General features: G+C 61.0%; 3 protein-coding genes across 6 annotated transcripts; 1 reads left to right on the top strand and 2 right to left on the bottom strand.

Annotated features, from left to right (window-relative positions):
• Positions 1-1,150: 1,150 nt before the first annotated feature.
• On the bottom strand, positions 1,151-9,698 carry SLC26A11 (solute carrier family 26 member 11). 2 transcript variants are annotated; one of them, XM_075111663.1, is made up of 16 exons: positions 9,261-9,698; positions 8,778-8,970; positions 8,497-8,582; positions 7,557-7,636; positions 6,606-6,748; positions 6,144-6,319; positions 5,916-5,988; positions 5,455-5,505; positions 4,587-4,647; positions 4,158-4,213; positions 3,895-4,035; positions 3,637-3,764; positions 3,126-3,225; positions 2,705-2,841; positions 2,295-2,367; positions 1,151-2,065 (listed from the first exon to the last, which is right to left on the bottom strand). In XM_075111663.1, the coding sequence occupies exons 1-16, from the start codon at positions 9,456-9,458 to the stop codon at positions 1,971-1,973; spliced, it is 1,791 nt and encodes a 596-aa protein (XP_074967764.1). In that variant the 5' UTR covers positions 9,459-9,698; the 3' UTR covers positions 1,151-1,970. The 2 variants fall into 2 exon arrangements, with proteins under 2 accessions (XP_074967764.1, XP_074967763.1); XM_075111662.1 differs by having other exon boundaries at positions 2,705-2,838; positions 9,261-9,581.
• SGSH (N-sulfoglucosamine sulfohydrolase) lies at positions 9,228-13,516 on the top strand. 2 transcript variants are annotated; one of them, XM_075111665.1, is made up of 8 exons: positions 9,228-9,312; positions 10,234-10,394; positions 10,634-10,739; positions 11,206-11,356; positions 11,623-11,779; positions 12,003-12,084; positions 12,169-12,372; positions 12,713-13,516. In XM_075111665.1, exons 3-8 carry the CDS (start codon positions 10,646-10,648, stop codon positions 13,270-13,272), a joined length of 1,248 nt encoding a protein of 415 aa, XP_074967766.1. In that variant the 5' UTR covers positions 9,228-9,312; positions 10,234-10,394; positions 10,634-10,645; the 3' UTR covers positions 13,273-13,516. The 2 variants fall into 2 exon arrangements, with proteins under 2 accessions (XP_074967766.1, XP_074967765.1); XM_075111664.1 differs by lacking the exon at positions 9,228-9,312 and adding an exon at positions 9,716-9,897.
• A 529-nt stretch (positions 13,517-14,045) lies between these two features.
• GAA (alpha glucosidase) lies at positions 14,046-24,288 on the bottom strand. Of its 2 annotated transcripts, XM_075111654.1 has the most exons (19): positions 23,853-24,288; positions 23,636-23,781; positions 23,118-23,283; positions 22,625-22,721; positions 22,422-22,541; positions 22,140-22,258; positions 21,887-22,018; positions 21,619-21,729; positions 21,314-21,427; positions 21,111-21,195; positions 20,870-20,987; positions 20,339-20,472; positions 20,054-20,205; positions 19,658-19,806; positions 19,406-19,547; positions 19,079-19,177; positions 18,711-18,875; positions 14,986-15,138; positions 14,046-14,517 (listed from the first exon to the last, which is right to left on the bottom strand). In XM_075111654.1, exons 1-19 carry the CDS (start codon positions 24,222-24,224, stop codon positions 14,458-14,460), a joined length of 2,634 nt encoding a protein of 877 aa, XP_074967755.1. In that variant the 5' UTR covers positions 24,225-24,288; the 3' UTR covers positions 14,046-14,457. The 2 variants fall into 2 exon arrangements, with proteins under 2 accessions (XP_074967755.1, XP_074967754.1); XM_075111653.1 differs by lacking the exon at positions 21,619-21,729 and having other exon boundaries at positions 23,853-24,276.
• Positions 24,289-24,438: the final 150 nt, after the last annotated feature.

Genomic DNA, 24,438 nt, shown 5'->3' with positions numbered 1-24,438 from the left:
CGGTCCTTTCCAGTGCCAGCCCAGAGCTGGATGCCTGGCTCCATCTCCCCAGGCCGGCGGGGCAGTGCTGGCGGGGACAGGCCTGGAGCTCAGCCCTCTTCTTTCTGACCCCAGATTTAGCAGCTCCCAGATCTCCAGCAAAGCCCCTCTTTTTTCTATGTTTGGCTGGCGGGGTGAAGACATACCAACCACCCACCACTGCTCCCTCAGGCCACGATCAATCGCTTCTTGATCCCATCTGGCCTCTGAGCTGTTGCAATAACTCAGACAGTGAATGGTCCTGAACAGGCTCCTCAGGCCACTGTAGCGGGGCTGTGTCAGCACTGGGTTGCCGTGGGGTCTTGCACACTTCTGTTAAACGCATGTGCTGCCCAGACAGCACAGGGATGCAGGACAGGGCCTGCCAGCAGTGGTAGGGAGGGCAGGGGTCTTGGAGGAAAATATATCATGCTGGATCCAACAGCCAAAAGTGGGGACACGGCTGTCACTCCCTCCAACCGGGAGCAGGTCCCCTTGCACACACGGATTCGAGCCCGCACACTACTTACACATGACCGACCCCTTTTACCACCTAATCTCTCTCTTTTCCCACTCTTGCTCCTCCCAGCGTCCGCAGGCAGGGGGTTACCTGAGCCCTGTCCCACTGTCCCGCTGAGCTCCTCGCTGGGCATGCAGAGCAGCTTTCACAGCACAACCTGACGCAGCGCAGGGCTGCAGCCAGCTGACACACGAGGTGAAGAGAAATGGGTCGAACCTGCTCTCTGTGCTGGTCACTCCTTGTCTGGGGAGATGGATGGACAGATGGACGGGCAGAGAGGGCACATGTGCCCTTCCAGTTCTGCAAATGCTTCTCGCTGCCCAGCGCTGCTCCGCTGCAGAAATACTCCTCTAGCCTCTGGTGGCAGGACCTGTCGGCCCTCGCTGTTTTGTGACTCACGGACACCTCCGCTGTCCCTGCAACACCTGCAAACGCTTTGGCAGGTAGAGCTGTGTCAGAGCACACCTTTGGGCACTGAGCAGAGGCAGCCTGAGCCTGGTAACAGTTGTTTATCCTTGGTTTGCTAAACCACGCCCAGAAATTAGAGCTTAATTTGTCTTCCCACATAAAAGGTAAAAGCTTCCCCCAAAGGAAGGCAAAGATCGCACTGACTCATTTCAAAGATTGCTTTACTATACCCTCCTTAGGGCGGTCTCAGCCAAGGGCAGTTCAGGAAAACTGCTTTCCCCCGAAACCTTGACTTGCCAGCCACACTGCCTGCCAGCACTACTGCTTTTTGCAGCCATTTCACAGCAAGGCAAGCACAAGCTGGTGTCACAGTGCCTGTCCCCTCAGGTACCTGGCAGGAGTCAGGTGAGGGGCTGCACCCGTGGGGCAACAGCCCAGCTCTGCCCCGTGGCAGCATTTGGCAGAAAACCCCATAAACCAAGAGGGAGTAAAATCATGGATGTTTTTCAACTCCCAGCAGCCTGAAGTTGGGAGCTGCAGTGTGCCCTTGGCATGGAGGGCAGCACCAGCATCCTTGAAACATGCTTTGACAAGAGTACGCTCTGTGTCAGAGTTCAGTATGTCCCAGAATAAGAAAAGTATCCAGAATTAAAACAGCTGATTTTAAAAAGACAGCAGCTTCGAGGCTGGGGAATGCCTGAAGGAGGGATGGCTTTTTCCTGATGACTGTGATAGAGAACAGTTTTGCCCCGCTAATCGCTTCCAGGGGCCATCTGTCCTTGGCCTTGTCCTACCCTCCCCTGCGTGGGACATGGGGATGGTCCCAGCCCCAACAGGCATCCCACCAGCCACCCAGGAGGAAGGACAGGGGCAGGCAGCTCCCGTGGAGGGCTTTGGTCAGATGTCACTGGGGTGTCACAGCCACCACTCTGCGTGGCACAGGACATACAGCCCCAGCGTAATCAGAGGTGAGGAGACGACAAGGTGATGCTACCCTTGAGGAGGTCCCAGGCAGCTTCTCGACTCACTGGATGAGCCCCGCGGGTAGCAGCGAGGTCTCGCTGGTGCTGGTGAAGGGGGGTGACCGGCCACCCTCCGGCTCTGCTCCTCCACACCGCTCTGAGCCAGGAAGGGGGAGAAGCAGGACAGAGAGTTAAGGCAAGGCTCGCCATGCATCCCTGAGGCTGCGGTGACCCCACTTTCTGGGGAGGCCCCTGCAGCCCCCTGCACTGCAGCTTTGGGGCCTGACAAATGTCAGAATACTAGGCTCGCCTTCCAGAGCCCTGCTCAGCAGCAGCCTGGGGGACCCCAGCCCCTGGAGAGCACCCAGGGCAGCCCAGAGCCTCACCTGCCTCCTCCCAGCTGGGGAAATATTGGAATCCTTCTAATTCTGCCGACAGTAGGACTTGCAGAACAGGGTCCTGAGGGCAGAGAAACCTGGGCTGGGGGAGCCTGCTGCTGGCCGCTTCCCATCTCTCCAGGGCTATGAGTCCCCCAGCCAGCCCAGGGCAGAGGACGCAGCCCTTCCCTGCCACCCTGCATCCTGCAGCTGGAGTCAGATGCTGCAGCCTCCACCTCTTTGAGATGAAGGTGCTACCAGAAGCGAGGCAGCAGCATCCTCGCGGCAGGTGCCAGCACCCAGCGCAGACCGTGCAGGAAAGACAGCCGGGCTGAGCCCATCAGCACAGAGCTGACACTTGGCGCAGGGAGATGCAGCAGGACCCAGCGCAGGGCCAGCCGAGGCTGCGTCCCACGTACCTGCAGGCTGCAGAAGGCCAGCGAGAGGCCCTGCTTGCGCAGCTCCTGCAGCAGCTCTGCGAGCCCCACCACCACCGTGTAATCAATGCTGCTGATGTGGCGACAGTCCAGGATGATGGAGCGTGGTGGAGATGCTGCTGGAAGAAGAGCATACAGTCATGTCCCTGAAGAGTCCAGAAATGACCAGCCCAAGGGACACAGCCCTTAGAGCTAGTCATGGCTGGAAGGGGTGAGACAGCCATGGGACAGTGGCAGTGACCAGGGGCTGGTCCCCACCGCAGAGAAGCTGTGCTGGCCCTGCTTGCACCCACAGCCTGCATGCCTGGGCAGCACTTGCCGTCACCCCCCAGCAGTGATCCAGGTGGGCACCAGGTTACAGCTGGGTCCCTGGGACAAGGCGGCAGGCTGGGGAGCACTATACCTGCCAGGACACGGCTGCACACAGCATCCCGGAGGCACTCTATGGCTGGGAAGTGCAGGCTGCTCCCCGGCTGCACGAGGAGCACGTCCCCCTCCGACACCTGCACAAGACCCCGGAGGAGGAGGATGAGTCATGGGGAGCTCAGGGCTGTGACCTTCCCCAGGTGGGGACAACTGCCCATGTGACAAAGCAAAGCACTGTCCTTCCTGCTGGCGGGGGGCATGCAGGAGCCCCCATCTCTCAGGGAAACTCCCCATCTGCACAGGTCCCAGGCATCAGCAGGAACAGGGACAGCGATGTCTCCCTCTCCTGTTCTCAGCTCCTGGGATACCCTTTTCTCGTGCTCATTAAAAGGGGTCCCTTGCCACACCGATGGCCAGCTGGGGCCACAGGACATGGTGGGAGCAGGTCAGAAACATCCTGCACCCCAGCGCCCCACTGTCCTTTGGGAGCCCCCTCCCAGCTCCCCACTCCCTGGTGAGCCCGGCTGGCCCTGCCGCATCCAGCCCACCTTTATTGGGGGCCTGGCGATGGAGTAGAGAAGGAAAATCCCTGAGGTCAGCACTCCAGCCACGATGCCGTACTGGACCTCCCAGAAGCAGAGCAGGAACGTCACACAGAGGGCCACAAGGTCCAGCCCTGCAAGAGAGATGACCCAGGCTCAGCTGTGCCTTGTGCTTGTACCACAGGGCCCTGTGGGACAGCGCCTGCTCTGCAGGCAGAGCCAGATTGTGTCAGGGGATCGACCACCCCCGGCTTGTGCCCTCACTCTTAACCCGCCAGAGAGTCCTGAAGATCCCAGCATCAAACATGGGGACCACAGCTGAGATGATGACGGCGGCCAGCGCCGCTTTGGGGATGTAGTAGAAGAGCGAGGTGAGGTATGCCAGCGAGAGCAGGACCAGGGCCCCTGCGGGAGATGGGGAACAGCTGAGCCATGGGGCCCCTGACGCCCAGGGTGCCCAGGGGGAGCAGGTGCTGGGCAGGGGGCCCGCAAAGCAGCCCACAGCGGGGTTGGGGGTTCTACCCTACCTGTGACAAGCCCTCCTGCAGGAGTGCAGACGCCTGATTGCGCGTTCACTGCTGTCCTGAAATGCAAAGCAACACACTGTCCCAGGCTGTGCTGGGGCTGGCTGGGGCTGGCAGCTACCCCTATCCACTGCCCAGAGACCCCCCCTCAGGAAAACCACCCACCCCATCAGACCCCACCAGGGAGAAACAGGAGCAAGCCCACAGCTCCCAGCCTGCAGCAGGACCACAGAGCAAGATTGGAGGGAAGATCACCACAGGACCCATGCATAGCCTGGCAGCTGAGCTGGGCAGCTGGGGACCAGGACATGAGCTCAGGGACCCACCAGGGTCCACACAACCTTCTGCCCAAGAACTTGCAGAGCCCCCTCATTGCACAGCAACAGCGAGCATCCTGCGGGCTGGGGCTCCACTCCCCCTCCTGCTACCCACCGGCCAAAGCTGCCTGTGATGGGATACGATGAGACGAAGGAGCCCAGGATGTTGGCGAAGCCTGCAGTAGGGAAGGAGAGGAGCTGGGGATGCAGCACCTATGGGAGGCGCTGCCCCAGGCCACGAGACTGGCCTGTGCCCTTGTTGTCACCTCCTCCATCCCCAGGCTGGTACCCGGGGCTGGATCAGAGCCCATCCAGCCGTGTGAGCTGGGCTCAGGCTGCTCTGGAAATTGCGAAGCTGTGAGAAAGGCTTGGGGGTTGCCAAACAAGATAAGAAAAGTAAAACTTCAGGAAGAGTTAGAGCTGCTGAGATGGAGATCTCTCATAGCTCAGGGGCTGTGGGACTGTGGGAAAATAACGGAAGACTAGCGAGGAGGATTGTAAACATTCTCAAGTGACTTGCAGCTGCGGTATCGAAAAACACATATATTGTACTAATTGTTGTTTGGCCTTGTGTGTTGGACAAACAGAACATCTGTGTTTAGATGATACAGGCCTGTGATAGACTTAGAGGCACCCTATCAAACATGATTGAGATTCCTGCCCTGCTACGGGAAGGTTCAAAGCACAGTGGTAAACTATGCCTGTGTGAATCCTTGATAAATAGGCGAAAACAGCAGGTTTGTTGGTCCTCTAGCAAGAACCGAGCTCTGCTGTGCCTGCGTCCCTGCTTGTGTGCTTCTGCCAGGTGCTGCTTCGGGGATCCCCCGGTTGACACGGTAACAAAGATAAATTTACTATTTGCATTTCATCCATGGTTTTGTGGTTGTTCCTGAGTCCTGCCTGTGCCGACTCACCCAGGGACACAGGACAGTGCTTGGGCCAGATCCCCACCCCCTACCCTTCTGCTCCCAGAGGCCTCTTACCCATAGCCAGCAGCTCCTGGTTGGGGTCAATCCGGTAATCATTCTGTGAGGCTGAAAGGAGACAAGAGGCATCGTCCAGAGCTTCCCGCAGGCACAGCCTGCCACGCGCACGGAGCAGGGCCGGCAATGCCTGGGACAGCTGTGGGACCCCATCGCAGCACCACCCCTGTCCCAGCACCTCCCGAGCAGCCCAAGACAGTGCTCAGCTCCTGTGCAAACTCCAGCCCATGCACAATGGAGGATCCTCCCAGCCCACTCCCCAGTCAGGCATGGGGCCAGGGGAGGGGGTCAGCAGCACCCCGCGGAACCCCTCCTGCCATCCCACACTACGAACCGGGCTCGGCACAGGCAGCCCAGTCCCTCCCACTGCCCCCATGGGAACAGCAACGTCCCCAGCACCCCAAGCCCCCTGCAGAGACCCCTCTTGAGAGTGCAGGCGCGGGAACCTGGCGCAGACGTACCAAAAGCCTTGGCAATCGCCACAGTCTCCAGCAGGCCCATGAGCGGGACCACGGCCAGCCCGACCCCTATGTCCTGGTGGGGAAGGACATGGTGAGTGTTGCCACCAAGGCACGAGGGTCACCCCACAGCAGAGCCTCCTCCCAGTGCACGGGGAGCCAGCAAACACAAGAGTGAAGAGACAGCAGCCCGCAGGGAGCCCAGCCTCTGACGGCCAGCCTGGCACCCACCTCCACCATGCTTCTGAAGGGGATGGTGCCATTGGGTGTAGCCATGGAGAAGCGCGGCGGCTGGAAGGCAGGGAGGCCCTGGGGGATGCTGCCAGTGAGCGTGAGCGGCTGGGATCCCATCACCTGGAAGGAGTAAGCAACCAGGCCAGCAAACAGGACTACAAGGGCGTTGCGTGCTACAGTGGAGAGAGCAACCATAAAAACCTGCCCATAGCCCAGCGTGGCAGGAGGGATGGCAGGAGGTGGGTGCCCAGGCTGCTGAGGTCTTCCAAGCTTTAGGAAGGGGCATGCACAGCAGCAAGACCATCCTGGGGACTTTGTCCTCCCCGACCCACCTCCAGGTCTCAGCTCCTGCCAACCTGGGCTTTACCAGTTTTGGGCTGCCTCTTCCTTGCCCAGAAGAGACAAGACCCCAGGAGGGATGGCTGTGGGAGAGGAGAGGGCAGGGGATGGCCAACGCACCCGTGGTGGAGGTCCAGACAATCAGGTAGCTGACCCTGGCAGCCAGTGGCTCCGCGGGGGCAGCTCGGGGCAGGCGGCCCTTCATCGCCCGGAGCCCTGCCAGCGCAGCCAGGCAGGCCAGCCCCAGGATGACGTCCCCAGCCCTGCAACATGCACAATGCCAGTCCAAACATGCTGCAGGGCCCAGGGAGATCTACCACAAAACCCCACAGGAGGAAGAGCATGTGCCTAGGCATGTGCTGCGGCTCTGCAGGAAGGTGCATATCTGCCAGCACCTCCACACCACTGGCAAAACATGTCACCTCCCTGGGGGGCGGCAGGAGAGGGAGGAGGGGGTCTCCCCCAGTCAGAGGTATGATGCTAATGGGTTTGTGGGCTGTTCATAAAGAGGGAAGAAGGACCCCTGTGACAAGCAGGATCTGTGCAGTGGGATCTGCCTCCTCCCCCTCCTGCTGCTGCCCCTCCCAGCTAGGCTCAGAGGTCTTCTGCCAGCCGTGATGAAGTTGACCCTGTGTATCATTGTGCTGCGTGTGAAACCCAAGCTGTGGCACAGACCCCGAGCCACGGGTACAGCTAACGGGAGAGGGCAGGGCACAGGGGTGCCTGAGCTCCCTCTTGGACTGCCAAAAATTGGAGAACTTATGACACAGATAGTCCTAAGGATGTGTCTTTGAGCTGGCAAAATCCTGGTGTACCTAACCGGGAGCAGAAAATAGGACAAGTCTGCCCCATCCTTCCCCTTGGCCAGCTTGGGAGCTCATGTGCTGCCCCATCTTCAAATTTCCAGCTCAAATGGAAATGGCTGAGAACAAGCACTTGTGCCACAGCGCTGGGCGGGGACTGAGAAATCAGTCCAAGGTGTGGCCGAAGAGGTGGGGAGCAAAGCAGCAGAGCCCGAGACCCTGCAGCTGCAGGGGGACAGAGCAGGGCAGGCGCAGGGGCAGTGCTGACCTGGTCTCCCCGATCCTCCGCAGCGTCTCATACACCTGCAGAAAAAATTGCCGAGGGATCCCCTGCAGCCCCAGGATGTTCTGTGCAGGAAGACAAAGCCTAGTGAAAGCCTGGCACAACTCAGGCTGCCGGGTGCCATGGAGGAATGGCCAGGAGCACCGGGGCTCAGCCTTGCCCAGGGCCCTGGTACACACACGGTGTCGGTGCTGCTGGTGTGAGAGTTCCTCAGCGACCACCCCATGCTTCCGCACACACTCCAGGATGGCCCTTTCCCTGCACGGCTGCGTGCGGGCAGGGCTCAGAGGTACTCTGAGATGCCTCCACCCAATCCTGCACACACAGCTGAGCAGCTCCCAGGAAGGGGTTCAGTTTGGGGCTCCAGCCCACCCTGCACAGCCCTGCCCTCCCCCGGCACCATGCTGGGAGCGGCAGCAAGGGTGCAGGACCTTCACAGCAGCCACTGCTGCAACCGCAGCCATTAGCCAACACCAGCCTGATGGTTCCTCGCACAGCCTGACACCATCTCTCCAAGCCTCTGATTTTGGTTAACCACAAAGGAAGCATTGCAGCCCCAGGAGAGCCGGAGTGCCTCAGGCCCCTGAGAGGCCAGCAAGGGACCAGGAGAGCTGCAAACCCACCGTGCCCGAGAATCACCCAGTGCCTCCTGCAAGTGACCAAATCAAATGCTCTGGTTTTACTGGTGTCCTGAATGCCACCAGCCAGTCATCGGCAGAGGGTGCGTTAGGCTTGGCCTGCTCAGAACAGGGCACTCAGTGACCCACCAAAACCGTTGTCAGGGGCGGACCTGTGCCCCCTTTGCAGCCCACTCCTCTCACACCGAGCACATTGCCTAGCCTGGTACGAAATATCCCAGCTCCGCAGCATTGCCAGCTCCAGGAGAGAGCAGGCAAGGTGTCCAGAGAAGACCAGCAGACCCTACCTTGATCTGGTTGAAGCTAATGGTGATGGAAGCAGCTGATGTAAAGCCTTTAATGACTGGGCAGGAAATGAAATCCAGAAGGAAACCTGCACAGGATGGGCGGCAGTAAGCATGCTGCTGGGCCCAGCGGGGAGCACAGGGTGTTTGCATGCACACAGAACTGTCACAAGCATTAGCAGGACAACCCCAGCATCTTGGAAAGCACAAAGGAGGGGGGTAACAACTACAAGATGTACAGTGACGTCCTAAAAATACAACTGTGCATGGCAAGGGCATCTCACCGAGGTGCAGGAGGCCCATGGTCAGCTGGATGCAGCCGGAGAGGAAGGCGAGCAGGACAGCATAGACAGGCTCGTGGAACGCATACGAAGAGACAAGCAGTGACATGATAGCTGTGGGACCCAGTGTCACATCCTTGGCGGTGCCCAGGAAACAGTAGACAAAGCAGCCCATGAAGGAAGAATAGAGGCCATACTGCAAGGGGACAAAAGAAGCACTGGCACAACGCCGGCAGCTGGGAAATGCCGGGCACCTCCAGGACGAAGAGGGCTGGGCTGCCCTCAGGTCCCTCCAGCGCCCACAGCCAGTCCTGAGCAAACACACAGCGTCTGTGGCTTCCTGCCCATGGAAAACTGCAGAGGACCAGCCCTCGGCCGCCCGGCCGTCCAGCCCTCCCTGCCCTCCCCGCCATACTGCCAGCCGCAGGCAGCGGTCAGGGAGCCGGTGTCCCCAGGCACCCATGGGTGCAGGGTGCTGCCACCCACCTGGAGGGGCAGCCCGGCCACCTCGGCATAGGCCAATGCCTGCGGCACGACGGTGAGCCCCACGGTCAGGCCGGCGATCACGTCGAGCTGCAGCCAGGCCAGAGAATAGCGCGGGAGCCAGCGCAGGACGGGCAGCCTCGTCCGCAGCCCCGGGCACGGGCAGCTCTGCCCGCACTGCCGGGGCTCCGGTACCGGCATGGCGGGGCAGCGTCCCCCGGCCCGGCCGCCCCCGGGGGCCCGGAGCTCCCCGGGGGACGCAGAGGGACCGCGGGTTCGCACCCGTAGAACGGGCCGGGGCGAAGCGGGCCGGACACCCCCGCCGTGCCGGGGTTGCGGGGGGGCTCCGCGGGAGCCGTCGGGGTGAGCCCCTTCCCTGCCGCGGGGACCGGCGGCTCCCGCTGCATCCGGCAGCTCCGCCCGGGCCGGATCTGAGCCGCCGGGGCCGCCTCATGTGACCGGGGCAGAGGAGGAGCCGGAGCGGCCGGAGGAGCCGCCGAGCCCCGCCGAGTCCCGCCGCCGCCCGCCGGTGCCGGTGCCGGTGCCGGTGCCATGCGGTTCTGGGCGCTGGCGCTGCTGCTGGGCGCGCTCCGGCCCGGCGGGGCCCCGGTCCCGGCCCGCAACGTGCTGCTCCTCCTGGGTGAGTGCGGCCGCCGGCCCGGCGGAGCCCCGGGACCGGGCCTGAGTCCGAGCCCGTCGCCCCCAGCCCTGGGACCGGCCCCGCGGCGTGGTCCTCCTGCTCGGGGCTCGGCGCTCGGGGCGCCCCGTGGGCAGCGGAGGGACGGCCCCGGGGGTCCCGCTGCATCCCCTCTGCTGGGATGGTCGCCGCAGCACCGGCCGCGGCCCGGGTCACCCCCAGCCCAGGGATGCTCCCGGCGTCATTAGTGTCACCCGGGCTTCACCCCCCGCACCGTTAGGGACCCGCCAGGGGCAGGCCGGGTGCTGCAGGGCTCACCCCGCACCCCTCCCACTGCAGCAGATGACGGTGGCTTTGAGAGCGGTGCCTACAACAACTCGGCCATCCGGACACCCAACCTGGACGCGCTGGCCCAGCGCAGCGTGGTCTTCCAGAACGCCTTCACCTCCGTCAGCAGCTGCTCCCCGAGCCGCGCCAGCATCCTGACTGGCTTACCCCAGGTAGGGGCACCCACACGCGCCGGGGCGGGGGCTGCCAGGCTGCGGTGGGCACTCGGCAATAACCGGAGCCTGCGTGCTTACAGCATGGTCACAGGACCTGGCAATTCCTCCGTGCCCGCTGACCCACTCTCTCCCCTGTCCCCTGCTTCCCATGCTTATACACTTCATGCACAGCTGGACTTGTTTTGGGGCCGGGCTGGCAGACATCATCCAACCGTGTTGTCTCCCCTCACCTGCAGCACCAGAATGGGATGTACGGGCTGCACCAGGACGTGCACCACTTCAACTCCTTTGACAGCGTGCGGAGCCTGCCCCAGCTGCTCAGCCAAGCACGTGTCCGGACAGGTAGGGAGCCCAGGGCAAGTGACACAGGCAGGGAAACGCTCCCCTCCATGCACCAAACCCCCTTGGGCGAGAGCTTGATGGTTGACCCGCCTGCGAGCACCAAATGGACTCATGCCCATGCTCTGTGCTGGCAACTGGATTTCACTTTGCTTCCTCCCACCACTGTTCCCCTGCCATCCTCGTTATGCCTCACTTCTCTTCCTCATCTTGCTCCTTCCTGGTTCCCAGGTTCACACAAGGCTCATGCGTGACCCAAAACTTCTACCCAGGCTGCTGAGTGGGCGGGTCCCGTTTTCTGAGCAGATGTGGAAGTGCCTCTGCAACTGGCAGAAATGACTGGAGAAGCCAGCAGCATCTTCCATTTCACCAGCGTTTGTCCAGCCCCCCAGGGAGGAGACAGCAGCATCAGCATCCTACCCCCTGCTCCCCACTGCTCCTGGCACACTGCATGTCTGCATTCTTGCAGGGATAATTGGGAAGAAGCATGTTGGGCCTGAGGCTGTCTACCCCTTCGACTTCGCCTACACAGAGGAGAACAGTTCGGTCTTGCAGGTTGGGAGAAACATCACTCGAATCAAAGCGCTTGTCCGGCAGTTCCTGCAGAGCCAGGACGAGAGGTGAGACGGCCCCTGTGTCCCTGGGGCAGGCTGCAAGGGGGCACGGGAGAGGAGAGGGAAACCGGCCTCGCTCAAGACATGTCTCCATGTCTCAGATGGTCACAAATAGGAAGGGACACCTTGTCTCTGGGTCACCCCGTATCCAGAAGCCCAGATTAGGTGGGAGTCCTCCTGCCCACCCCAGCTCACCCCTGCACAGCCCAGGGCTGGTCTCAGGGGGCGTGGGCAACCCTTCACTACACCACTTCCACCCTCTCCATCTCTAGGCCTTTCTTCCTCTACGTTGCCTTCCACGACCCGCACCGCTGCGGACACTCCCAGCCCCAATACGGGGCCTTTTGTGAGAAATTCGGCAATGGAGAGAGCGGCATGGGCTGGATCCCGGACTGGAAGCCACAGCTCTACCGCCCAGAGCAAGTGCAGGTGGGAGCCTGTGGGGCTGCGTGGGGCTATATGGGGCTGTGTTGGGCTATATGGGGGCTGCATGTGATAGCGGCCTCCGCCTGAGCCAGGGTGGCTGCACGATGGCCCCCACCTCCATCACTGCCATCAGCGTTAAGGGTGAGAGCTGGCAAAGGCCACCCCAGTGTACCCACGACCTCCTTCGCCCTGGCTGCCACGTGCCGCTTTCCCTTTTTCTGTTTAGGTCCCCCACTTTGTTCCAGACACGCCGGCTGCCCGGGCGGACCTGGCAGCCCAGTACACAACCATCGGGCGCATGGACCAAGGTAGGAGCCGTGGGGGCCAGGCTGGTGCCAGTGAGGGATGCCATCCCTCCTGCCCCCTCCTCAGCTTTACCCCTCCATCCACAGGGATCGGGCTGGTCCTGGAGGAGCTGCAGCGTGCCGGCTTCCACAACAGCACGCTGGTGATCTACACCTCTGACAACGGCATCCCCTTCCCCAGCGGCAGGACCAACCTCTACCGATCAGGCACCGCTGAGCCCCTGCTGATCTCCTCCCCCAAGCACACCAAGCGCTGGGGGCAGGTCAGCCAGGCCTTTGTCACCCTCCTGGGTAAGAGCCCGTGCTCCCCAGGAGGGAGCAGAGGTGTGCAGAACTGTGTTGGGGCAGTGTGAGCTGGTCCCCACCTTCCCCACACCAAAACCCAGGCTCGTCTCCTGGATGACAGCCTGCAGCCCTCGGCACTGGCGCAGCCAGCCCTGGGAAGGGAGAGGAGGGACGATGGAGCAGCGGGGTCCCCTGCAGGGATGTCATTCCTGGGCTCAGCTCTGCAGCTTATCCCAGGACCACCCGCAGCCCACAGGGCAGACCCCAGGGACCCCAGCCCCTTTCCAGGGCTGAGTTTCCTCCCACGGGCACCAGCCCCCCATCTCTCCCTTCTCTTCTCTTCCAGATCTCACACCGACCATTTTGGACTGGTTCTCCATTCCCTACCCTTCTTACAGCATCTTTGGCACGAAGCGGGTGCAGCTCACCGGAAAGTCTCTCCTGCCAGCACTGGAGTCGGAGCAGCCCTGGGCCACCGCCTTCAGCAGCCAGAGCCACCACGAGGTGACCATGTACTACCCCATGAGAGCCATCCAGCACCAGCAGTTCCGCCTCATTCACAACCTCAACTACAAGATGCCCTTTCCCATCGACCAGGACTTCTACATCTCGCCCACCTTCCAAGACCTGCTCAACCGCACCAAGGCCGGGCAGCCAACCCACTGGAACAAGACCCTGCACCAGTACTACTACAGGGACCGCTGGGAGCTCTTTGACTGCAGCCGCGACCCCACCGAGAGCCAGAACCTGGCCCCCGACCCCCACTATGCCACCGTCTTCCAGCTGCTTCGTGCGCAGCTCTTGAAGTGGCAGTGGGACACGGGTGACCCCTGGGTGTGTGCCCCTGACGCAGTCCTGGAGGAGAAACTGAGCCCCCAGTGCCGGCCGCTGCACAACGAGCTGTGAGCCTCGGCTCTGCCTGGTGTCCCCCATTGCCATGGGACAGCCGTGCACTGCCCATCAGGCACGAGGGGGTCAGAGCAGGATCCTGGCTGGGCCAGTGCCAAATCCCTGGGTGACATCCCAAGACTCAGCTCTCTGTACCACCAACACCACTTGGCCCTGGAACATTCAGGCGTCCTAGTGCCTTTATCCTCAGCCAGAGGAGCTGCAGGGCCAAGTTGCTCCTCAATAAAGCCTCCGAAGGAGACATCTCTGTTTTCACCTGGAGCTGAGCACGTCCCTGCCAGCTCCCAGCACCACGGTCTCCATGCAGCACTGCCTGCTGCCAGCCCTGCTGCGGAGGGGCGGCGGCACACCCATGGGGGAAAATAGGCCAGCAGGTACCAGCGAGGAGGCAGTTTAATTTAACAAAATATACGAAGTGCCCAGAGTCCTGAGGTGTGCGGGCCCAGGGGTGATGGTGTCTGCTCCCTCCCTGCGCGGCAGAGGCTCAACCAGAGCCGCAGTGAGGGCAGCTCCCGGCGGGCAGCAGTCCCTGGGCTCCAAGGCGGCAGGACAGACAGGCCAAGAGGCTCCACAGCATGGCTGGGGCTGCAGGAGGAGCCGGGGGTCACCCAGTGCTCTGGGAAATGGGGTGAAACCTGCAAAGGCTGCAGGTGGTCGCGCTGGAAGTCTCCAGGCAGGGATGGAGCCTGGGTGGTGGGGAGGGCTGAGCTAGGGCTCAGCAGCACTTTCAGGACAGGCACTAGTAGAGAGGGGCACAGACACGGCGTGGGGCTGCTCCCAGCAAACAGCAACTTTATTCACAACACTGCACCCTCGCCCCCCTACGCAGACCCCCCTCCCCAAAAACACAGCCAGGAACTCCCCTCAGTCCCTTGACAGGTGACCAGTTCCACACGTTAACAGGTTTGCTGTCTCAGAAGGCACTTGGGTCTTTTTTTCCCCATTTTGGAGGAGATAAGGGTTTCCTGTCCATTGGGGTTGTGCAAGCGCCCCATGCAAGCCCAGTGCCTACATCTCCAATGAACTCCCGTTAGCCAGAAGCGAAGCCAAAGCCCAGGAGCCACGTTGCATGGGAAGAGCAGCAGTAGCTCTGCATTTACAAAGGACAGGACGGATTTGGCTCCAGAGCCGGAGCGGGAAGCATCGCCTCTCCCTGCCGAGCGGCGCGGGTCCGGCGCAGGCTCAGGACCAAGTGATCACAAACTGCTCCCACATTGGCAGCGACACGGGGACTCTCAGCACCTGAGGGGGAGAAGGAAGGGCCAACACGGTGAGAACAGGCCAGGACAGAGCCCGGGGGTGGCAGAAGGGGTGTGTCCTGCCCCCCTGGGGTGCAGGCAGAGATGCAGCCCAGCACAGCCCCAGTCCCACAGACCCCCGAGGATATGTGCCCAAGGCAGACAGGCCAGGAGCAGGGCCATGCCATGGCTCCTCACACAGCTCCAGCCCTGTCACCATGCATCCTTTCCATCCTCCATCTCCCCATCCTTGCCCGCCTGCACAGCCTAACCCTGCCCTGGCCCTGGGGCAGCAACGCAGCCCATGCTGGGCAGCCCTTTATGCTCCTTGGTGCCACCAAAGAGGGTACCATGCCATTGCTGGGGCCAAACCCTGCCAGCCCCTCAGCTGAGCCCCAGGTCCCTCCCCAGCTGCGGGCCAGCAGCCACCCCCCGCCACCACCCCCTCCCACCAAGGGGGACAAGCGCTCACCCGGGTGTCACTGCGGTAGGAGAAGTCACCCACAAGCGCACCGTTGGCCAGGACTTGCTGGGGAGGGCTGGTGACACCCAGTACGGTCACGGCCTCCAGCAGGACCCCGTCGAGGTGGGCACTTGCCTGCAGGAGCTGGCTGAGCACGGCGCCCTGTGGGGACAGGGGGGCTGTCACCCTGTGCTCCCGGGTCCCAGCCACCCCACACGCACCTGGGGCTTCTCGATGTGCCCTGCCCAACATGCTGCCTGCCTGCAGGGCACCGAGCCCCAGGGGGATGGGCGCTCTGCTGTCTCTGGAGAGCAGTAAAGCCATTTATCAGAGGGATAGGACTGGAGAGCATCCACTGGCGCACAGCACTGCAGGTGCAAGAAGAGAGCAGCCAGCTCCCTGGCACAGCCTCTCCACCCTCTAAGTGGGCTCCTGAGGGGGAAAGTCCCCATGGGACCCCCTCCATCCCACAGTGCTGCAGCCCACGCTGAGCACCTGCTGCAGGGCCACGGCTCAGCCTGGCGATTTTGGCACAACACAGCTTGGCTGCACCAGGGCTCGGTGCTGCCCATGACCACGCATCCCCCGGGGACGCCAGGACCTGCACGTGTGTGGAATAATTGCTGGAAGTGACTTAGAAATTAAACTTATGTTTTTAGAAAAGGTACAGCATTGAAGAAACTTTCAGGGTGGAGTGCAGCTGACATGAGGAATCCATTCCACAGAAGTTCCCTAGGCTCACAGCCTGAGATACTGGCAATGCCAGGAGAACCTGGTGTACTGACTCTCAGAGGGGTTGTCCGGAGTGTGGAGCGGTGCGGAGGCATCACGGCCAGGCTCTGTGATAAATGGGAACTCGAGGTACCATGGAGCTGGCACGCTGCACACTTGCCACCCTGGGCCAACAGTCTGTCATGCTTTTGACAAAATGCTGTCCTTTTGGTGAACTTTGCTCATTATAATATCATTATAATATCAAAACACACCTCCAACCCAAAAGCTACCCACCTCTAAGGTGTGACCACCCCTCACTGGGCATGCACTTTGAGTTTTTCTAGTCTACACCTTTAAAAGCAAAGTGAGGAAATTTTACACCAATCATAATAAAGGATGTATGACTAGAGTCACTCAAACTCCACCTGAAAGGTAAAAAATAATATAAAACAGTTTAAGAGAAAGAGGGTGTTAGGGAAGATACCATCGCATACCACTCTGACTTCTGGGAGCAGTCAGTGGGCTGAGCCTCTCTTCCCCCCTACGGGGATGCCTTTGGGTAGGATTTGAACACTTGGTTATACCAAGTGTTTTCCCAGAAAAACTTAGAAACCTCTAGAGTCGCTTCATATTTTTTTAATGCACTTGTAGATGTGTGCCTTGTAACCAGCAGATTTACCACCGGTAATCCACAGAACCTGTGCATCTGTTGCTTTATTGAACTGCACTATTCATTAATCCAGCCACGATAGTTCTCACTGAACGCGATCGGCCTTATAACATTAAATTGGGCACCTGCCAAATTAGAAAATAAACCGTTGACCAAGTTGGAGACTAAGACTGGACTTAGCCGCACCTAGACTCCTCTCAGAGAAGGAGTTTAGAAAGCAAGGGGGTCCTGTCTGAACCTGGTAACTCAACAGGAGGGTCTCCCCCCAGCCACTCCTCAGACTCCTACTATCAATGCAACAGAAAATTGGCGCAGTTGGCAGGATTACTGTGGATAAATTGCTGCAAAACCAGAAATGTACCCCTTCCCAGGCTGGGAAGGAGTGGGGTCAAAAATTTTGGAAGGATGGAAAGGAAGCGGTAGAACGCATTGAGCAGTGTCAGGCGGCGCAGAGGCTGGGAGCAAACAGTAAGGGTGTCATTTGTGCAGTGTTAGGAGCCTGTTTGTCTTGCGCTCAGCAAGACGCTAAGGAATCCCCTGCTCCCCAATACATTTCAAATGCAGAATATACAGCTTTAAAATCGGAAAATTAAGTATTAAAATAATATTTGGCCTTTGAGAGGGAGACAGGCAAAAAAACTAGGAACTCGAGTGGATGAACTCGTGAGTGAAAATAACCAATTTGTGAGCGAAAATAATTATCTTAAATAAGAGTTGGATTGGCTGATAGATAAAGTGCAACTTTGCACCCCAATTAAGCAGATTTGCAGATTAATGCCCTGTACAGAACCTGAGACCTGGGACAGGGATATTTGGCTTGACAGGGATGATGAGTTTGCAGAAACCCCCGATCCCAAACCAGAACCAGTTCCTTTACGACCCTTGATTAAAACTGAGACAGCTGTCAATGGCAACGAGGAGGTCCGCACTACCGTGCGCATGGTTCCCTGCTCTCCTGCAGAACTGGCAAACATCCAGGAGGAATATTGAAGGCGGGCAGGTGAATCTGAAGTTGAGTATAGGTGGCGAATGCCTCTGACGGGGGAGACCAAATTACGTTAGGTGAAGATGAAGCAGGAGGCTGTTGGGAGCCAGGAGTATTCTTAACCTCCACGGCAGGAAATCATAGCTATTCCTTAACTGCACAGGTTGCATACTGGGCAGGTCGTATGGATCCTCAGAAGAGAGGAGAACCGCTGGAGATTAAAACTACTGGCTTCTCCGATCTGGCTGTGTCAGTACAGAAAGCAGCCTGCATGCAGGCGATGTACGAAAGAGACACGTTCAGGAAATCCCTGATGCCAGCTCCCGTCGGCCCCACACGATTAACCCTTCTTATTTGCGGTCTTCTGATAATCTCAAACTATTTGCAGCAAACACCCAAGATCGCATACAACCTGGCCAGTGCAGGGTTAAGTACACAGGAATTGATGGTGCGATAAAGGAATGCCCCACCACAAAAATCAGTCTCTGGTTACCAGGGGAACAAAGACTAACCAAGGCAGAGATATTAGTTGGTGCAGCGCTCACTGACATTCTGGGATTTAACATACTGCGTGGATGGGTGTGGAAACTCCCAGGTGGGACAGCGTGGAGTTTTGCAGGGAAGTAAGTAGGGTCAGGCGTGGCGAGATTCAATCTCTTAGAAACATCTGAACCCTTACCCGCCTCTTGTACCACCAGTGTCCGGCAATACCCGTTACCAGCAGCAGCAATTAGCGGGACTGACGGGGTGGGAACAGAATTAGAGGAAAGAGGCATCATCAAAAGGACTCATTCATCTTATAATTCACCGGTGTGGCCAGTAAAGAAACCAACTGGGCAATGACGTTTCACAGTGGATTACCGACAGTTAAATGCTAATACTGCACCTTCAGCTGCCGCAGTCCCAGACATTGCTGGGATCGTGACACTGATACAGGGACCTGCCCAGCCTTGGAGTTGGCTACCCCAAGATGGAAGCCTCTTGTGTATCTGCTAATACCATTGCCCCAGAGGTTCCTACTGAGCCGAGAGGATATCCTACAGGATTTTACACTGGAAAACAAGACAATAATAACCCTGTCAGTTGTGTACTCAACTGATCATGCTTCCTTTCTTTTTACATTTACAGGAATCACCCTTGGTTATGGCATAACCTATCTGGGAAAGACTCCAACGGGACTGGTTTCGCTCTTTTGTCTTATAGCACACATGATGTTTCTCCTTCTAATCAGAATTAGTACATTCCTTCTGGTCCAGACACACGATCTTTGGGATCATGCACTCCCCAGACTCCTCCTATTAACGCAACAACGTGGCAGCTAACACCCTTGCCTGGATTCCCCCACCAGCAGCCCCCCTCACTCACGTGCGTGGCCAGGAAGAGGATCTCGGTGTAATCCCCCTTCTCAAAGCTCTGCCAGCTCTCCCCGTCATCCCAGAACAGGTCTCCTCTGGCAAAGCCGTCCGGCGTCAGTGCCACAACCAAGGCCATCCCCTTCTTGCGGGACTCGGCAGTGCTGAACGCAGGCTCCTGGGGCACAGGATCAGGCACAGCTCTGAGCGCTGCTGGAGTCGCTTTCCCCCAGCCCCGGCCGAGCACCGCAGGCTTGCGGCTCATTCGGCAATGTCCAGTCTGCCGGTGACGGCGTTGCAGCCCTCCGCCCTGCCCCATGTGCGGCCAGGGGCTGGCCAGACAGGTCACGGTGGCGTCACGGCAGTGCCGGGGGGGCTCACCTGGAGGGGCAGGATGTGCCCTGCACGGACGTGGACATTAATGGTGTCCAGGGGAGCTGGCAGGAGGATCCACTGCCCCTTGCTGTGGATGGTGGAGTCCTAAATAACAACAAAAAGAGGAAAGAGCAGGTGTAGGGCACAGTGTGCCCCAAGGGGGTCCCTGCCCAGTGCTGTGGCCCTCAAACGGCCAGAAGCAAAGGCAGGTGAGGCACAAGCCTCTGGGGGGGCTGGAACCAGGGGTGGGGTGCAGAAACACATGCGGGGCCCTGCAGCAAAGCCCGCACGCAACCACCCGAGAGCCCCGGGGCATGGCGGGGGAGCACCCACCCCTGCGAGGCTGTACCACGTCCCCGCTGGGAAGTAGCCGCTGACTTTGGTCTTTCCTGCCTCCAGCACGGGTGTGATGAGCAGCCCCCCGCCCCACATGAGCTGGCGGTCCACAGCCCAGGTGTTGGGGTCCTTGGGGAACCTGGGGAAAGATGGTGAGGGGCACTGCAGCACCAGGGAGACCCTGCACCCACATCCCGCTGAGCCCAGCGGGGACTGGCTCCCACCGGCCCCGGCCAGGTCAGCACTCACTCAAGGAAGAGGGGCCGTGCCACTGTCTCCCCAGCGGAGTGAGCCTGGTGGAAGAGGGTGTAGAGGAAGGGCAGGAGGGAGTAGCGGAGGCGGAGGGCGTTCCTCATGGCAGCCTGGGCAGCTGGGCTAAAGGCATATGGCTCCTGCGGCTGCAGGGAAGAAGCCAAAGGGGGATGCTCAGACCACATCAGGAGAAACAGTGGGCGCCTTTTGGGGATGCAGGACGGACTCCCCCTGGCATGAGCCCAGCACCGACAGCACACAGCCCCGCAGCTGCACCAGCTGCCTTCCTACACAGGCAGGGCAGCCCCTTGCACTGCCCCAGAGCACCCACCCCTGCCCTGACCACCCAGCCACCCCCCTGCCTGCTGCCTGGTGGGCTGAGGGCTCCCGTACCCGGGCGCCGTGGTCATTGTGATTCCTCATGAAGGGGTAGAAGGCGCCCAGCTGGGTCCAGCGCACACACAGCTCCTCAGACGTGTCACCCATGAAGCCACAGATGTCAGCACCCACCAGCGGCACCCCAAAGAGGTTGAAGAGCAGCACCTCTGCAGAAGGGGTGCAGAGAGGATTGAGGCTCTTGAGCACCTTGGACACAGAGCCCTTGGAGAAGCCGCTGGCTGCAGGGGAGGTGCAGGGGGGAAACAGGGACAGATGCAGCCCCAGCGCCCTGCAGCCTACCTGGTATGGAGTAATACAGCTGCTTCCAGTCGCTGCTGACATCCCCTGTCCAGTGCCCCGCGTAGCGCCCATGCCCAGCAAACGTGGAGCGTGAGATGACGAAGGGGCGCTTGCCCCGGACCCTCAGCAGCGCACTGTGGGCAGGATCGGGTCAGCTCAGCACCACCCAGGCAGGGAGGGGGCTCAGCCCCCTGCCAGCAGCTCCTGGCAGCAGCACAGAGCTGGCACATGCCAGGGCAGATGCCCAGGGCCATCTCGCCCACAGGTCAAGTGACATGGGACAGTGCTCAGGACACAGTCCCCCAGCCCAGGAGCCAGCATGGCCGCACTGCACCAGCTCCAGCCCATGGGCTGCTTCCAGTTCCCTCCTGTGCTGGGCTGGCAGCAGCAGGCCAGCAAACAAAACCCTTGCCTACCCACTGAATGCCCCCAATGCCCAAAGAGCCCATGCTGCAGCATGGGGAGGCATCCCTCCCCTGGAATGTGCATCCTCCAGGACAGCAGGAACTGCAGCACAAGCCCCAGGCTTACTTGTGGGAGGCGATGGCCTCGGTCAGCCCGTACAGGCTATGGAGGTTGTAGTGGGAGGACAGGTACTGCTGGCTGGAGGCACAGATGGTGCCAGCTTGGAGGCGTCCCCCAAACACACCTGTACAGGAGAGGCACTGGTGAGGGTGAGCTCAGAGCCCACTCAGCTGGGACTGGAGCATCCCCCAGACTCCTCCCAGGCTCCCTGCCCTGCCAGGCAGAGGCTCGTACCCACTTCCCATACCTGGCACGTAGGGTGGCTGCTCCAGGCTGTTCTTGGGGCAGCCATCCTGGGAGCCCTCCACGAAGTTTGATGGCTCATTCATGTCCTGGGGAGGGAAGGAAAGGGGAGGGAATAGATGCCCTCACTGCCACACCAAGGGCCCAGCAGAGGCGCGGGGCAGGAGCCAGGAAGCTGCAGCCAGCAGCTCTGCCAGGGCTACTCACAATCCACATGCCATCAAAGGGAACTTGGTCGTGGAAGTCCTTCACCATGTCATACCACCACTCGTGAGTCTCTGGGTTGGTGAAGTCTGGGAAGGCTGTCGGGCCCGGCCAGACCTGTGGGAGGGAGGCAGCAACAGGGAAAAGCCCTGCTGTCCCCAACCCTCTGCACCCCAAAGCCCCTGCATGCCATTCCACTTTCCACCATGGCCATTTCACAGATGTGTCCCTCCAGCTATCATGGTCCTGCTCCCAGGGCCCCGCTCAAGCCCGCTCCTGGAGGGACCAGGGCTGCTCCTCACACGCACCTTCCCAATCAGGGGCTGCCCCGTGGCGTTTCGGATAAACACCCCTCGCTTCAGTCCCTCGTCGTAGGGCTTGTAGGTACCAGGAGGCCCCGAGCTGCTGATCCCAGGATCCTGGCAGGGCACAAAGCCAGGGCTTCACCAGCAAAGGCAGGGAATGGCCTCTGCCTCCTTCCTCAGAGGAAGCTCCATCACCGCCCTTGGGGCAGCTGGAAACCCCAGTGCCAGCGCACCCGTGCGGGAGCCCCAGCACAGCAGGGGTGTCACTCACCACGATCATGATGTACCTCAGGCCGCGGCGGTGGAAGTCTCGCACCATCTCTGGGTAGTCCTTAAAGCTTTCCTTGTTGAAGGTGAAATCCCTCTTGGCATCCATGTAATCCAGGTCATTCCACTGCACGTCCTGTGGACAGTGGCACCGGTGCTCAGGAAGGACCAGGGCCCCCAACGCCACCGGGGCTCCCCATCAGCCCACCCCATGGCTGCTTTCAGTCAGAGGGTCCTGGGGAGCAGCCAAGACCTACCAGGGGGAAGAGGGCTGCCGTCATGTTGTCCACAACCTGCTGGGTGATGGCGGTGGAGGAGTAGCCCCAGCGGCAGAGGTGGAAGCCCAGGCCCCAGTACGGAGGCATGAAGGGGAACCCTGGAAACCAGGATAGGTGCTGGTCAGGCGGGCACAGGGATGGCCCAGCATCATGCTCTGCCTCAGCCCCACTCTACCACTCCGGCCACACCACGCAGCTCACAGCATCCCACCAAAGCCATCCCAGGAGCACCCGTGCCCCGCACCCACAGCTCGGCCCTACCAACAACATCCAGGTACTGCCGCACCACGCTCTTGGGGTCGGGGCCCAGGAAGACATAGAAGTCCAGGATCCCGCCTGTTGTGCGCCACGTCAGGGCTGGGGAGGGCTGCAGGAGCACATCTGGGGAAGGACAAGTGCTGGAGGAACAAGCTGAGAATGGGGATGGGGGCCAAGCCCATGCCCAGCACCTCCACGGGACTCACCCATTGCGTTGCTGTTCAGCAGAAAGACACCATGGGCCGAACCGTCGTCCTCCATCCCCAGGTAGAAAGGGTGAGAGCCATAGAGGTTGACCTGGGGCTGGAGCAGAGCACAGTGCGGTGCCAGTGAGGCTCTGCCAGAGACGCTGGTGCAACAGCCACCCACCCCCAACCCCTCGCCTCTGCCAGACACACAGTCACAGCTCAGGGTGCTAACCCAGGGCTTGAGGCCCCAACACTGCCCCAGTCAGCAGAGCAAGAGCCCTGGACCAGTGCAGGGAAAGCAGCTCCCGAGCAGCACAGAGCAGAGCCCCGGGGGGACAAAGCCTGACCTGGGGACTACAGTCCCATGGCCTTGCCCAGCACTGAGACCAGGTCCCAGAGCACAACTGGCACAGACACCTTTCCCCAGCCCCAGACAAGACATTAGAAGCTGTGGGGCCACCCCTGCAAGCACAGATGAGCTGTCTCCCTTGCCCTCAGCCCTGCTCCGTACCGCAGGCGCCATGTCCCGATTCCAGAGGGTGACCCTGGTCCACGCTGTGTCAAGGACCAGCGGCGTCAGGTGCTCCCCCAGCCCAGAAATGAAATGGGAGGGCAAGGAGGTAGAGATCTGCAGGAACTGGTCGGCGAAGAAGAGGGGCGCAACGGTGGTGTTCAGCCTGCCAGAGAGAAAGGGAGACTCCGGCAAACAGCCCCAGCGGCGCCCAGCAGCCGGGGAGGAGGGAGGCACCGAGCTGAAGGACCACCAGCTCTGGGGAAGGACACGGATGCTCATCACCATGTGAAACAAAACCAAGTTTCAGCTAAGCTCTGGGATTCCCGCTTCCCTTCTCAGCCACCAAACTGCAGAGGGGCTCAAAGCAAAGCCCCTGCAGCCGCTGACTGCCACCCTGCTGCCGTCACCCGTGTCCCCTGCCACATCCCTGCTCCCGTGCATTGCTGGGGCCATTGTCAGGTGCCACTTCCAGACCAAATCCCTTCAGGAAGGCTCGGGGCAGGACGCGCACTTACAGGACCTGCCCGCTGCGCTGCCGGTAGACGACGAGGCCGAAGGGCTCCTGGTTGACCTGCACCCCATAGAGCGTGGCGGCGGCTCGGCCGCTCGCCCGCGGCGTGGCCAAGGGCACCTCGTAGCGCTGCCGGGCCGGGTCCCGCAGCTGCGGGGGCAGAGAGAGGGGGTCAGCTACGGGCTGCCGGGGCCGGCGCCGGGGCCGGGGCCGGGGCGCACCGTGAAGCGCAGGCGGGCGGGGGTCTCCAGTGCCACGTCCAGCCGCAGGCTGCCCACGTCCCCCGGTAGGAAGCTGGCGGCGACGCGGCGGAGCCGGGCGCTGTAGCCGTCAGCCGTGACCGTCAGGTTCTCCGCCCGGTAGCTGCGGTAGCCGCGGGGGAAGAAGCACCAGGGCGGGCCGGCGCCAGGGCCGGGGCCGGCGGGCGCGTAGCAGCAGCCCCGCGCCTCGCAGCCCTCCCGCGACAGGAGCCGCTCGGGGCCGCAGTCGAAGCGGTCGCCCGGGGGCACCTCGCAGCCGGGGGCCCCGGGGCTGGGCGCCGCGGCGCGGACCAGCAGCGCCAGCAACACGGCGGCGACCCCGGGCCCCGGCATGGCCCCGCCGGCCCGGCCTCCCGGCAGCCTCCCGTGGGCCCGCCCCACGTCACGCCACCGCCTCCGGGGCGGGACCGGGACCGGGACCGGCCCCGCGTGGGCGCCTTCCCCCTCCCGGAGCCGCCCCCGCCGCCGGTCGATCGTTGCTGCGGGCCGGAGCTTAAGGAAAAGCGGGAGGGAGAGCTGGGCCCGGGCGGCCCCTCCGGCCTGGCGG

Source organism: Phalacrocorax aristotelis, chromosome 16 (genome assembly GCF_949628215.1).
Source record: "Phalacrocorax aristotelis chromosome 16, bGulAri2.1, whole genome shotgun sequence".
Taxonomy (NCBI): Eukaryota; Metazoa; Chordata; class Aves; order Suliformes; family Phalacrocoracidae; genus Phalacrocorax; species Phalacrocorax aristotelis.
Note: the sequence above shows the minus strand (reverse complement) of the source record. Positions and strands in the feature narration are given on the sequence as shown.

Coding starts and splice junctions, on each gene's coding strand:
- SLC26A11 (XM_075111663.1), bottom strand. CDS start 9,458: ATGCCGGTACCGGAGCCCCGGCAGTGCGGGCAGAGCTGCCCGTGCCCG. Junction 8,971..9,260: donor TGGCCGGGCTGCCCCTCCAG/GTGGGTGGCAGC, acceptor GTCCCCTTGCAG/TATGGCCTCTATTCTTCCTT. Junction 2,066..2,294: donor CCCCAGCTGGGAGGAGGCAG/GTGAGGCTCTGG, acceptor TTCCTGGCTCAG/AGCGGTGTGGAGGAGCAGAG.
- SGSH (XM_075111664.1), top strand. CDS start 9,810: ATGCGGTTCTGGGCGCTGGCGCTGCTGCTGGGCGCGCTCCGGCCCGGC. Junction 9,898..10,233: donor CAACGTGCTGCTCCTCCTGG/GTGAGTGCGGCC, acceptor CTCCCACTGCAG/CAGATGACGGTGGCTTTGAG. Junction 11,357..11,622: donor CTGCAGAGCCAGGACGAGAG/GTGAGACGGCCC, acceptor CTCCATCTCTAG/GCCTTTCTTCCTCTACGTTG.
- GAA (XM_075111654.1), bottom strand. CDS start 24,224: ATGCCGGGGCCCGGGGTCGCCGCCGTGTTGCTGGCGCTGCTGGTCCGC. Junction 22,259..22,421: donor GCAGTACCTGGATGTTGTTG/GTAGGGCCGAGC, acceptor CCTGGTTTCCAG/GGTTCCCCTTCATGCCTCCG. Junction 20,206..20,338: donor GCTGTATTACTCCATACCAG/GTAGGCTGCAGG, acceptor CCCCTTCTGCAG/AGGTGCTGCTCTTCAACCTC.